General features: G+C 40.7%; 1 protein-coding gene across 3 annotated transcripts in view; it reads right to left on the bottom strand.

Moving 5' to 3' along the window:
* Positions 1–13582, bottom strand: part of cnih3 (cornichon family AMPA receptor auxiliary protein 3) — a 149181-nt gene extending 135599 nt beyond the window's left edge. Inside the window, exon 1 of one of the 3 annotated variants that reach the window (XM_085432846.1) lies at positions 12777–13582. In XM_085432846.1, the coding sequence (XP_085288972.1) occupies positions 12777–12854 (78 nt within the window). In that variant the 5' untranslated portion in view covers positions 12855–13582. The remainder of the gene's footprint in view (positions 1–12776) is intronic. The other 2 variants (XM_085432845.1, XM_085432844.1) reach the window with 2 other exon arrangements.
* Between the last annotated feature and the right edge of the window lie 1587 nt (positions 13583–15169).

The raw sequence follows: 15169 nt of genomic DNA, 5'->3' as shown, positions 1-15169 counted from the left end.
AGAATTTATTTTCCACCCTAATTTACGAATAAGTATTTGGTCACCTCAAACAAGGAAAATCTCTGGCTCTCACAGACCTGTAACGTCCTCTGTAAGAAGCTTTTCTGTCCCCCACTCGTTACCTGTATGAATGGCACCTGTTTGAACTCATCATCTGTATAAAAGACACCTGTCCACAGCCGCAAACAGTCAGACTCCAAACTCCGCCATGGCCAAGACCAAAGAGCTTTCGAAGGACACCAGGAAAAGTATTGTAGACCTGCACCAGACTGGGAAGAGTGACTCTACAATAGGCAAGCAGCTTGGTGTGAAAAAAATCAACTGTGGGAGCAATCATCAGAAAATGGAAGACATACAAGACCACTGATAATCTCCCTCGATCTGGGGCTCCACGCAAGATCTCATCCCGTGGGGTCAAAATGATCATGAGAACAGTGAGCAAAGATCCCAGAACCACACGGGGGGACCTGGTGAATGACCTGCAGAGAGCTGGGACCAAAGTAACAAAGGTCACCATCAGTAACACACTACAACGGCAGGGAATCAAATCCCGCAGTGCCAGACGTGTTCCGCTGCTGAAGCCAGTGCATGTCCAGGCCCGTCTGAAGTTTGCCAGAGAGCACATGGATGATACAGCAGAGGATTGGGAGAATGTCATGTGGTCAGATGAAACCAAAGTAGAACTTTTTGGTATAAACTCAACTCGTCGTGTTTGGAGGAAGAAGAATACTGAGTTGCATCCCAAGAACACCATACCTACTGTGAAGCATGGGGGTGGAAACATCATGCTATGGGGCTGTTTTTCTGCCAAGGGGACAGGACGACTGATCTGTGTTAAGGACAGAATGAATGGGGCCATGTATCGTGAGATTTTGAGCCAAAACCTCCTTCCATCAGTGAGAACTTTGAAGATGAAACGAGGCTGGGTCTTCCAACATGACAATGATCCAAAACACACCGCCCGGGCAACAAAGGAGTGGCTCCGTAAGAAGCATTTGAAAGTCCTGGAGAGGCCTAGCCAGTCTCCAGACCTCAACCCCATAGAAAATCTGTGGCGGGAGTTGAAAGTCTGTGTTGCTCGGCGACAGCCCCAAAACATCATTGCTCTCGAGAAGATCTGCATGGAGGAATGGGCCAAAATACCAGCTACTGTGTGTGCAAACCTGGTAAAGACCTATAGTAAACGTTTGACCTCTGTTATTGCCAACAAAGGTTATGTTACAAAGTATTGAGTTGTATTTTTGTTATTGACCAAATACTTATTTTCCACCCTGATTTACGAATAAATTCTTTACAAATCCTACCATGTGGATTCATGAATTTTTTTTTTCACATTCTGTCTCTCACAGTTGAAGTGTACCTCTGGTGCAAATTACTGACCTCTGTCATCATTTTAGGTGGGGGAACTTGCACAATCGGTGGCTGACTAAATACTTTTTTGCCCCACTGTATGTACCACAGGCCTTCAAGCTGGCTGTAGTTAAACCTTTACTCAAAAAGCCATCTCTAGACCCAGCAGTCTTAGCTAATTATAGGCCAATCTCCAACCTTCCTTTCATATCAAGAATCCTTGAAAGAGTAGTTGTCAAACAGCTAACTGATCATCTGCAGATGAATGGCTTATTTGAAGAGTTTCAGTCAGGTTTCAGAGCTCATCACAGCACAGAAACAGCTTTAGTGAAGGTTACAAATGATCTTCTTATGGCCTCTGACAGTGGACTCATCTCTGTGCATGTCCTGCTACACCTTAGTGCAGCATTCAATACTGTTGACCATAATATCCTATTAGAGAGATTAGAACATGCTGTAGGTATTACAGGTACTGCACTGCAGTGGTTTGTATCATATCTATCTAATAGACTCCAATTTGTGCATGTAAATGGAGAGTCCTCTTCACACACTGAGGTTAATTATGGAGTTCCACAGGGTTCAGTGCTAGGACCAATTCTGTTTACATTATACATGCTTCCCCAAGGCAACATCATTAGAAGACATAGCATACATTTTCACTGCTATGCAGATGACACCCAGCTCTATCTATCCATGAAGCCAGATAACACACACCAATTAGTTAAACTGCAGGAATGTCTTAAAGACAAAGAGCTGGATGGCCGCTAACTTTCTGCTTCTTAATTCAGATAAAACTGAGGTTATTGTACTCGGCCCTGAAAAGCTTAGAAATATGGTATCTAACCAGATTCTTACTCTGGATGGCATTACCTTGGCCTCCAGTAACACTGTGAGGAACCTTGGAGTCATTTTTGACCAGGATATGTCCTTCAACGCACATATTAAACAAATATGTAAGACTGCGTTCTTCCATTTGCGCAACATCTCTAAAATTAGAAATATCCTGTCTCAGAGTGACGCTGAAAAACTAGTTCATGCATTTATTACTTCCAGGCTGGACTACTGTAATTCATTATTATCAGGATGTCCAAAAAACTCACTGAAAAGCCTTCAGCTAATCCAAAATGCTGCAGCAAGAGTACTGACAGGGACTAGAAAGAGAGAGCATATTTCTCCTGTTTTGGCTTCCCTTCACTGGCTTCCTGTTAAATCCAGAATTGAATTCAAAATCCTGCTCCTCACATACACTGTCTTAAATAATCAGTCCCCTCTTATCTTAATGACCTTGTAATACCATATCACCCTATTAGAGCACTTTGCTCTCGCTCTGCAGGCCTACTTGTTGTTCCTAGAGTATTTAAAAGTAGAATTGGAGGAGAGCCTTCAGTTTTCAGGCCCCTCTTCTGTAGCTTCCAGTTTGGATTCGGGAGACAGACACTATCTCTACTTTCAATATTAGGCTTAAAACTTTCCTTTTTGCTAAAGCATATAGTTAGGGCTGGACCAGGTGACCCTGAATCCTCCCTTAGTTATGCTGCAATAGACGTAGGCTGCCGGGGGATTCCCATGATGCATTGAGTTTTTCCTTTCCAGTCACCTTTCTCATTCACTATGTATTAATAGACCTCTCTGCATTGAATCTTATCTGTTATTAACCTCTCTCTTCCACAGCATGTCTTTTATCCTGTCTTCCTTCTCTCACCCCAACCGGTCGCAGCAGATGGCTGCCCCTCCCTGAGCCTGGTTCTGCCGGAGGTTTCTTCCTGTTAAAAGGGATTTTTTCCTTCCCACTGTTGCCAAAGTGCTTGCTCATAGGGGGTCATATGATTGTTGGTTTTTTCTCTGTATCTATGAAGCGCCTTGAGGCGACTTTTGTTGTGATTCGGCGCTATATAAATGAATTGAATTGAATTGAACGCCTCTGACTAGAGTAAGCTTTATTCAAGAAGAAGAATTATATGACTTGTGAAACCCCTCTATGTTTATGTGCGTACACAGAGTCTGGAGCAGAAAGCCTGGCTTATCAGAGAAAGTTGATAACCATCATAGTGATATCGGTTCTCTCCATCTGGGTTTCAGGTTTTGTTGAGCCAGATAACACAAAGAAAGGCTGGCTGCTCTAAACTTCGTCGTACTGTAGTGCTCAGGTCTCTCAGATCCACTTGCAAAAATCTCTTACATTTTCAAACAAAATTGTGTCAGAGCCTTTGCAGTCGCTGCTCCGTGGGTGCAGAATTAGCTACGACTTGACATAAGCATGTGCTGCTATTGGACCACCAGAGACCTCTGCTTTTAGTCTAGGCTCAATGCTTGCCTTTACTCTCTGGCCTTTCCAGCCCACCAATCTCTCTTTATCGTTATATCTGTAGCTTTGTTTATCCTCTGCTGTCCTCTGGTTTTGTCATTATGTCTTAATTCTGTATTCTCTACTTATACTTATTACTTTTTAAATGTATTTACATAACTGTGTGTAAATATGTAAACATTCTACAGCACTTGGACAATGAAAGCTGTGTTTAACTGTGCTTTATAAATCAATGTTACATACTTACTTAACCAGAACGGGGTTAGCTTTAGCTGGCACTAGACTGAAAACAGCTTAAAACATGGAGGCCATTTTTGTGCTTATATTTAATTTTAAATCTAATAGGGCCTCTATTTTTTATCAACGAAGTGTATAATAAAAAACCCCCAATTATTTTATAGATGTTTTACAGAGTTGCAACATATATTTTTGTTGTGCCTCTTACATTAAGGGAAAGCTAGTCAACAAATTTACAGGCCATGCCAGGTCATGGAAAACTGATTATGTGTATCTACTCTCCCCTTCTACTTGACATCCTGAAGTATGTTTTTATTACTGATGATCATGCCTACTAACATTTTAATTTTTCCACTAATTATGCTACCATACAACTACAGTTAAATTGTTATAAAGGGTACTTCTGTCAAAAAAGTGTTGACAAAATGAATGAAATTACTGCAAACAGTAAACTATGAGCCTCTGGTGGGTCCCTGGTGCTTCGACAGCTACACACACAAATAAACTAAACTGCTGTAATTTAGTAGAAACCCTAAGTGAGAGGGGAAAATGATGTTAGTTTGACATTCCAACCTTTGCAATACTGCCGGGTAACCTCTCCATCATATCTGCACCACAGGGCTTTCCCATCTATCAAAGGTGCACCAAGGGAGCGCCTGGCCTGTTTCAGGCTTTAATGACTCATTAGGGGCTGCTGTTACATGGGAGGAGAGTCGCTCAAGCAGAGTGGAGCTTGCAGTTCACCTTGTATTTTAATTAAATTGGCTTCATAATCACTTCAGTGAGTGCTCCCATAGGTAACTGTGGAGTTACATTTTATGTGAGAAACAGTTTGATTGCGGTTTGATGTGAGCAGTTCTAAATGTCATTATGCCCCACAGCAACAAGAATAATGGAATCTACTTATTATCAGTAGAAAAATATGTTATTCCAAATAGACAAATGCATTTTTTTGAGTGTGTGTTTCTGACTCTTATTAAATGTGCCATAGCCTTCAAACAGGAGTAAAAAATTGTGGGAATGATTGTATTTAATTAATAATTACATTTAACTAAAATTACATAATTAAACCTGTGTGAGCGCCAACACATGCAAGGTAGCTCAAAGTTTAAGAAAAGAAACATCCAAACTGAGGATCCAGCTTGAAATACATTGAAAAACTGTGACTGATCAGGTAACATGCTTTTACACTTACAACATCAAGCAAAATGAAACTAAACTGAACAAAAGCAAATCAAAGCTCCCACATGTGGGATAAAACTCATCACCTCTTGGTTAACAGCTTAACTTTAGCACTTCTTTAAGGAGGCCATAGGACATGTATGGTAACATTTAACATTTCTTCATCTCAGTCCAACAATGAGAAAGACATGTGACATAGAGGAGGTGAAAAAAAAAGGGTAAATACTCCGTTAAAGATGAGAAAACAACTGCCAAAGACACAAAAGTACTACTGGCTGGAGAATAGGTGCAAAATAGCATCAAAGAAAGTAGATAACTGCAATGGGACATTGCAGGAGCCCAGTTGTAGGATATAATAATAACCACTGCAGCCTAAAAGAGTGCCTGAGGAGCCCAGTTGTAGGCTATTAAGAGTCGACTGTACACTTTTTTCGTGTTTTCCTCCAAAACAATAAGTTCCATTGGAGCCTCTTTGTCTCTCACTAGCAAAGTTGACCCAGACAACACAGTAAAGCTAGTTCTCGGCTACGAACCCGACACGATTTGCATTACAGTTACACACACACACCCCCCCCCCCCCCCCCAATGGGAGGGGTTTGTTTGTCAGTTTGTTAGCAGTCTAGCGTCCAAAGTTTTCGAGATATCATTTTCAACTTGTTTTCACCGAATGTAAAAATCAGAAAAACTTTATACTACCAACATTTTTTTTATGGATTGTCTTCAAGCTGCATAACTTTATACTAGCCCTTGGGGGACATGAGTACCTAGGTTGGCTAAGCGATCGACCTTTGACATCCATTGTTAGCGCCCAAAGTCAAAGTTTTAAAAGACATTCAAGAAACAAAATTGAGAAATGCATTAAAGAGCATGGAGAGAGCTGTATCACTTTTTTTTTTATTTAGTCAATGTCACAATGTCAACATCACAGGCTGACTTCATCATATCGTAATAAAAATATAATTAAAAAAAAAAAAAAAAACATACTCTGGGGGGGGGGGGGGGGAGTTGCATGCTCTAAGTGCTCTTGTATTTCAGTGCAGTTATTGGGTGATTTCATAGAGTTACCTCCAATCAATGAAGCACTTATACAGTCTGATTAATGGAACAGTGATCTAACAAACCTGTCAACAATATGTGTCTTTGTCTCACACCGGTTTTAATAGAATTTTGCACAGGCAGGACCTGTTCCTTCTTCATTACCTCTTTAATTTAGCGAACGGTGAGTCCACAGATGGCCATGGAGACGAAGGTGACTAATAATAATAGATATTCCAAAGATAGCCATCATGTCTTTTTTTGTCTTTTTTTTTTTTACTTACACAGATGTTACAGAGTAACTTAGTATGAATATAAATGAGAGTGAATGGAAGAGCACTTATCAGCACCTGTGAATGACTAGAGTAGATATAACTAATTAGCTCTGACTTTACTGGCCAATTAATGACAGAAGTCCATCTGTGTGCAGCTATTTGTCACCGACTTCTACTTCTACACAGCAAATTCAAAAGTGTTAAATGTTTTTGTGTTAGTAGTCTTCTTGCAAAAGTAGAGTTAATTTTACTCTAAGTAGAGTCACATTCTTTTAATGTAACTCTGAGGTGTAAAATGATAGTAGTTAAAATCGAGTGTTAAAAATGAGTGTTTCTATGTCAAATCTGGAGGTGTTACAATGGAAACATTAACTCTTGACCTCTTAACTCTGAACTCCTACAGGGGCGATGACACCAATAGAGTAAATTCACAGACTCCGCCCCCGGCACCATAGGCTCCAATCAAAGCTGAAGTGAAACCGTTTCTGAACATTTTGCTCTACATATTTGAGTTGTTTGCCATGCTTGGTAAGTCATTTTTTCAAAGATTGTTTCGATTATTATTATTAGCTTTTACTTCTGTGGCTCTTTAGAGTTGAGACAAAGCTGTGTGAAAGGCATTAGCCATGTTGCTCGGTGATAGCATAATATTCTGTTTTAGCTAGCTGAAAGGTATTGTTTGCAGGCAAATACCACAGCCTTGAAAAAAAGCTTGCATGTGAATTTTCAGTCAAATTTTTGGTCAAATACACCTAAAACAATGTCTAGATGTGAAATGTTGGTATAATGGTGCTACTTGAAGCCTGAAAATGATCTCCCATAAAAACAAAAAAACGAGCAAACAGCAGTAGCAGATGTCCTGACTGGGTTCTACGTTAACATTTAGATCCCTCCAGAGTTTTGTGCACACGGTTTAGGTAAAAATTAAAAAGGTTGAGGTTTTACATTTAGTTCAGTATTACCTGTTGCCTGTGTCCTTGTCTTTTGGGAAAATACTTTACACAAGTAATGGCTCAAAGAGGATTGCTTTTTTTTTTTTTTTTTTTTTTACTGTGCTGCAATTGATTACTGGATTACTTGTGCCATTAATTAGTGTCAACTAATTTTTATTCAATCTCCACATAGCATATGCTTGTGAAGATGGAATATGGGGGAGAGCAGAAGTGCGTTGAAGTTCCACAAAGTGATGAATAAAGGACATGCATATTGTATTGAAGAAAAAAGTGATGAGAATGCTGTTATTTGCATTTACCAGCTCACCTATGTCAGACCTTTTGATAAACAAAATTCTAATGAAAGTGAGAACATGTACATTGTCATCTTTCAGAAAATGTTTTGAAATTTTGGTGCACAGTTCAGAATAAATGTTTTTCAAAAATCATTGTGTCTTTTTAGTAAATGTTTATTTACAAAAGAAATTTCTTGAAGTTCAGAACAGTAAAATTCCGGCTTTTTAGAATTAATTAGAAGATAACTCTTACATAGTTAAACTAAAATACTCTTTGAGAGTTAATATATAAACTCTTAACACCAAGTGTTAAATTATCAACTCCAGACAGATTTGGTGTTTAACACTAAATCAGAGTTAACGTACCAACTCTCCAAAAAGAGTTAAATTAACACTCTCTGGTGTGGACCCATATAGACACTTTAATAGTGTTGAAATCAAATCTGACAGATTTAATTTGGACATGCAGGATTTGCTGTGTATCACTTGTGTTATCTGTTGACAGTGTCTGTAGTGTTTCACTTCTTATTTTATTTCCCTTTTCATTGTACTTTATGTATGGGCTGCTTCACAGCCTCTGTCTTTATCTGTTCATTTACACTAGCTTGTTTTATTTATAGCCTGATTTGACCCTGGGTAGTTTGACTCAGCATGCTTGCTCTTTTTAACAATGCACTGCTGCTCGGGGCTTTAAAAACTAACCTTTTGGCCAAGCAGCAACTGTGGCACCAGGGTTCAGTATTTTTTTTCTCTTTTGTCTTTGAAACCAGATGAGAACTTGAAAAACAAAGACAGACTGAGAGATGGCCACCTGCCAAAATGATTGATAGAAGTGAAGGAAGAGTTTGAGCCAAATTTCCCTAGCATTTTGGCAGGTGGCTGGTGTTAACATGCAGCTTTGGCTCAGCAACTCCCCACACTGCACAGCCTTTTCCTAATTATGTTTCCTCACAGTATGGAGCCCCAGCTTATTATCCTGCAAGTCTGTATGGCAATGTGAATGGGGAATTATTGGAGGAGGCATCTCCACACTGTTTCTGCCTCCTTAAGCAGAATGCACAATAAGGCAGGCTTCGACTGGATTATTATTGCTGAACGCAAATGTTGAATTGTGATCTTTCTTTTCACTGGTGCAGAATTTACATCGCAGGCAACACACTGAAGGATGTGTTGTGGATCGTGTCCCTCTGTAGACCTTTTTAATGTTTCTAAGTACTAATGATGTGTTTTTGTGGCGTGGCAGAAAGTGACAGCTCTGCAGTTGCATATGCATATAGCTTTAGAGAGCTTTATAATAAGGGTTTCTGCAGGCAAAAACATGGATGTGCCATGGGCTCCCCAGGGTCACGTATAGTAGCCAGCCTTGTAGGAACATGAAGAAAGTGGAAAGTAAAGCTCTTGGCTCTTTTAAAGATGACACTTGGGTCAATATCAAAACCCAAGAAGTAGAAGCCTTCACTGCTCACATACACTCAGTGGATAGAAACATAAAGTTCACCAGCGAATATTTGGACTGTTGAGGAGAATGGAAACTTCAACACTGGAGTTTACAGGAAGCCTGCACGCACTCGGGCCAGTATCTCCTCTTTGACTCCCACCACCCTCTGGAACACAAACTTGAAGTAATCAGGACCCTACAACAATGGGCAGAAAATGTTCCCTCTAAGCCAGAAGGGAAAAAGAGGGAACACACATGTAAAGAAAGCTCTAAGAAAAGAACATGTGATCATCGTAATTGGGCCTTCATGAAATCAGCAAAGATGCACAGAAAAGAAGGTCAGACACCAACTACAGACAAACAGAACAATATTGTCATCCCTTATGTAGCAGATTTGTCAGAGAAATCAGGAGTCCTCTCCAAGCACAAGATCCCAGTGTACTTCAGACCCAGCCACACACTCAGACAAAAACTGGTTCATCCCAAAGACAAAACTACCAAACGCAAACTTAACAACATAGTGTATGCTGTACAGTGCAGGTAGGAATTCTCAGACCTCTACATTGGACAGACCAAACAGCAACTTCATAAATGCATGGCACAACATAGAAGAGCCCCCTGGACAGGACAAGACTCAGCTGACCATCTGCATCTAAAGGACAAAGGTCACTCTTTTGAGGATGCCAATGTTCACATTTTGGGCAGAGATGGTTTGAAAGAGGAGTGAAAGAAGCCATCTATGTCCACTGTGAACGACCATCTTTGAACAAAGGCGGTGGCTTTCGACTCCAACTGTCTACCATCTATAATCCAGTTTTGAGATCCCTTCCCAGACGCCTTAACGCCCACTCACATCTTGCATCAGGTGATCTCAATAAGTCACATGATAGTTTGAGGCCCACTACCGAAGTCAACAACCCTCCCAAGGGACGTCTTGATGCATGCTCAATCATCCAGGTAAGTAAATCTCCAAAAGTTGATTCCGTTCATCTGGACGTAGCGTTTTGTGCGAGAAACGTTTCGTCACTCACCCAAGTGACTTCTTCAGTCTCAGCTGACTGCAGTTTTCCCCAATCTTATAAACAGTACATTTGCATAATGACTGAAACCAGCCCAGTGGAGGAACAATGGTCAGTTCTTTAATTTTAATTATGCAAATTCTCAAAAATGTACTGTTTATAAGATTGGGGAAACCTGTAGTCACCTGAGACTGAAGAAGTCACTTGGATGAGTGACGAAACATTTCTCCCACAAAACGCTACGTCCGGATGAACAGGATCAACTTTTGGAGGCCTCCCAAGGGACAACTCCCACTAGGTTTAAATACCCGGGACTCTCCACCATTTGGTCTTAGAACTGAAGAAGCTTCTCGGATGAGAGGAGAAACATCTTCAAGAAACTTAAAGAAGTCCAGTTGCTTTTCTTTCCAAGATCCTTAGATTACCATGACCTGGATGACTGAGAACCCTCACATCCCTGAAATGTCTCAATGTAAAATGAAATGCAATATCAAATATCACATGTCAGTTTTTCTACAAGACAAAGAAATGCTGAAGTAAATGAAGACATCTATGGTCTAGTATATCAGACATCTATATCTTTCACCTTTTTCAGAAATTTCTGTATTGGATGGTAAAAAAGAAGGAACTTTTCTGTCATTTATTTTTTATCAATTAGTTAATTACTATGGTTTTCAATCATTCAGAAAAGTTACAAAATTCGTGAAAATACAGTTCACATTTTCCAAAGCCATCAAGTGAACCGGACTGGTGTCTTTATTGGGCCAATTCTTGCCGCTGGGGCCATATGTTTGACACTCCCGATCTATACACAAGAAAAACTAGAAATATCTTAGTTCTTTGAAGTCACATATAAAGCAGTTTGTGTGCTGCACATCACCCAGGAGCTGACAGGTGTGTAGGTAACCCTCCAATGTAAAGACGAAGAAACATCACATTTTGGTGACGTCCGTGGTTTCTAGACTTCAGGGAGACTTTGACAGCAAGTTTTTTTTCATCTGAGTATCAAAGTCTTTACATTTAATCTTTATGTTTATATTAGCCTCTCATCAGTTTTGAGCCTGTGAAATTTGGGTTCTGCTCATTAAAAAAATGGCTGCATCTCTGAAACTGTTCATGCATTACGTTGTAAAACCCGCTTAATCAAAACTGACAGCCTGCATTTCAAACACATATTGATAGTTGATTTACAGTCCACTGTTGCTGTGGACAGAGGCAAAACTACAAAACTTGTGTCTTTGACCCAAGCATTATGGAGGGCACTGAATGTCACTCAGCAATAACCTATTGGTAGAAAAAACTGACATTGGTAGATGCTTTAGTTGTTTACTTCAAAGCTGAAAGAAAATGAACTTATTTACTTCACCGGAAGAAACTGAATTTCACTAACTGACACACTATGGGGTCTGGTTGCTACATCGGTGTTATTCTTTTCTGTCTTTAGTGAGATCATGTGTTCCTAAGGCATAGTTAAATTATAATTTCAGCTGAATGATATAATGTCATAATACCCCATTATGAAAAAGTAATAACGTTTCCTTGAAATTCTTGTTAAAGCCCCCTAAATATAACATGTATGTAAATATTTAACCAGTTTTGAAATACGTTTGTAACATGACAAAATGTGGAACAATTGAAGTGCTGTAAAAACTGCCAAATTGCAGTCCAACCATAAGCCAACATCTAAGTGGTTCGCTGGTGACCTGGTGGATATTCAGGCAAAGCCTGGGTACCTCGCCCAGTATGAAATGCACTATGTAGGAAGGATACGAGAGTACATTTCTGTCCATTATGATCCTTTAAAAACTTTGTTTAAATACCTAAAATGTCACACAATTCTGTTTTTGCTTTAAACAATATCTCTGATGAAAGCATTCTATAAAAGCGATAGAACCCTTTTTTTTTTCTTTTGCATGTATATCATGACATCCTACATCACATACATTTGCTTTGTTTCACTTGGCTCCTGTTTCTGCCACCATGACATCTACTTCAAACGGGGGAGTACACTTCATTTGTGAGGAATCATAAAGGTGTTTTCAGCATGATCACTTAGTTTTAATTGTGCTACTACGTGTGTCTGTACCCTTACTGTCTAGGACTCTTTATTTCTGCTGACACATGGGTCATTGTCTGACAGACAGACACACCAACTATTAGCTGGAATTGCCAGAGGATCAGTCACCCCAAGTGCATCAGGTCTATGTAAAAGACAGACCCGGGGCAAAAGGCTGGAAGACCTGACCCAAATCTGTCTTTATACAAGGCCCTACATGTTGCTCAGGGAGCAACTAATAAGATTATTCAAATATCACAATGCAGTCAGCCATATTGGCACTGGTGTGTAGCTGATCCGATGCTTGATTAAAAGGATATGAAGAGAGCAGGAAGATGAGAAGAGAGAGAGATAACGTTCTACAAGATTCCCTAATTGATCTGGAAGGGAAGTGTGCTTAATTGATCTGGAGGATGCTGCACAGGGATGCAGGCACTTTCTGTGTGTGTGAAACTGGGTCGCTGGGGATGTGTAAAGTCTGGAAATTTTTTAATTCACATTGTAAACTAAAGCTAAAGCCAACTAGCACTGTTACGTACACCTGCGAGTTCAGTATACACTCACACACCTTGCCATCAACAACGAGTAAGAAGAGCCCCCCCCAAAAAAAAAAAAAAAAACATCCAGTGATACCCAGTGTAAGGTACTTACATGCCATATTGCGAAGAAAATCAGGGACACACAGAGGACCAGAGACAGCATGTAGCAGAAGGCAGCAAACGTGAACATAATTGAAAAGGGAAACGTGGATAATTTCCCGAGGAAGCACGATCCTGCAGCCAAACATCTAAAACAAAAGAGAGGCAAGGGGGAAGAAGAAAGAGGGGCAAGGGGTGTATGAAAAGAAAGTTCTCACAGTGCCATAGAAAGCCGAGGCGGTGCTGGCACCATGACTTCGCCCCTCACAATGTTTGCAACAATTTGTTGCAGAAAGCCCCTCTCCGGCTGATCAGCTGTGCGTCCACCCAGCAGCACCAGCAGCAGCGAGGCGACTCCGAAGTCAGAGCTGCTCGCAAATCAGTGCATGATCAGTGGTCGCAGTCCCGGTGAGCATAGAAATCACAGAAAGGCGCCGAGACGAGGAGGTGTCCACGCAGAGCCACTCGGGGAAGGTGAATAAGTAGGTAATCCATTCAGCGGCGGCAGGAGGAGCCCTGCTGCTGCGGCCTCTGCGCTGAGCTGCTGTTAGAGAAGAGCCCTGCCACAGTGCACAGCACACAGGCGGCAATAAACGCTGCTCTCACCCTGACAGACCTATCAGCAGAAGCGAGCGGAGCGCGCAGGGAAGAGCTGTGAACAGGTGGATTTAAAAGAGCAGCACCCGGTGTGCGTGCACGTGCGCGCGTGTGCTTGCAGATTCCTCTCCGCACACTCACAAACACACATACAAACACATACACATCGTTTTTTGTTTGCTAAATACTTGTGACCGCTGTGAATTGTTAGCTCTTGTTTGGCTGTGTGTTTGTGAGAGTATTTTTGTCCTTCGACCAAGTCTGTAACCAGCTAAGTGCTGCAACCAGATATACATACCAGCAAACAAAAGGACAGGAGCAAAACATCTTCATGTCGTGGACGGTCTTTAGAGAAAAAGAAAATGTGCACATTATTAAAGCAAGTACTGACTCATGCACACATGTACATAAATACATGCAAACACATGTAATAGTGAAAATATAAATGTCTAAAATGATCAATTAATTTGAAATCACAAGTCATTTCTATCGTAAAGAAACTAATGAGGCCACAGCCTGCAGAACTGATAAACTGTGAGACTATCCCCACCGTCTGGCTCCTTTATAGAATGCAAGCTTTAAATCCTAATGGGGAAAAAAACCCTCAACCAGGTATTTTGCTGTCTGCTGCTCTGCAAAAATATTAATAATAATATTGAGAAAACAGACTGACTGTTAACCATTGTTGAATCCAGCTGTTTGGGTTATCCGTTATTTTTTTCTTCATTTATTAAAGCCACAGACAAATAGCCAAAAGTCCAGAGAGCAAGCAAACAACAGGTGTGTGCTCTCTGAGTTGTTTTTAGCAAAATCACATTGTAATGTTTGATAAGGTCCAATGCTGAGAGTTAGTTTTCATTTTTGTAAGTTTCAGTGTTGATTTTAATCTTTTTGAAAAATGATATCATGGTTTAATTTGTCACAGGTGTGTGTTCACATGCTGAAGAATGTGAGTGTTCACAGCTCCTTTATACGCAAGTGTTAAACTCAGTCTGGCACAGAATGGCTGTGACTGGGTGATGACTTGCATGTTATCATGGTTTGTGTCTGTACCAGTTGTACTCTCTGCTGAGTACTCACACTGACAAATTCAGTCCAATTCAATGTATATAGCATCAAATCACAACAAGGCACTTGCTTCAAGGCTTAAAATATGAAGTGCCTTGAAGCAAGTGCCTAGAGACCCTACAATAATACAGAGAAAACCCCAGCAATCATTTTACCCTCCATGAGCAAGGACATGGTGGCAGTGGGAAGGAAAAACTCATTTTTAACAGGACCCAGGCTCAGGGAGGGACAGTCATCTGCCACGACTGGTTAAGACAGGCGGGAGCGCACCGAGAGAAGTCTGCACATCAGCCAGTGATACAGTGGACTGAGCCATCGGCCAATCAGCCACAACATTAAAATCGATCTCATTATAATGCAATGTACTGCTGTGAAACCTTGGGTCTTTGTGGCATCTTTGTTTGAAAGGTTCCAATCAAGCATTAAAAAAAATAACCTAAAAAAAATAACCTGAAAAATGAAGCCAAATGGGGAGTCCCAAAATCTCCAGTTCCTCTAATGGCCACTCTAGCAAAGCTCTTGCTTCTGTGTTTGTGGCTTTGATGCCTTTTGGAGCACTTGGTCACACCAGAACCTTCATTTTGGTGGTTTTGCGCCATTCACAGGTGGATTTGCTAGTGTGTTTTGGACCGTTGTCTTCTTACATAAGTGTAAGCATAAGTGTGCTTGAGCTTGAGCCTGTCAACCACTAGGCATCAGTGAGCTGGGATGAGCTTTTAATTTAAAAAAAAATCATCAGTG

This window comes from Copadichromis virginalis, linkage group LG15 (genome assembly GCF_057382275.1).
Source record: "Copadichromis virginalis isolate Kocher_CV1m ecotype Utaka linkage group LG15, C_Virginalis_male_GT1.1, whole genome shotgun sequence".
In the NCBI taxonomy this organism is placed as follows: domain Eukaryota; kingdom Metazoa; phylum Chordata; class Actinopteri; order Cichliformes; family Cichlidae; genus Copadichromis; species Copadichromis virginalis.
This window is presented reverse-complemented; position numbering and strand designations above follow the sequence as displayed.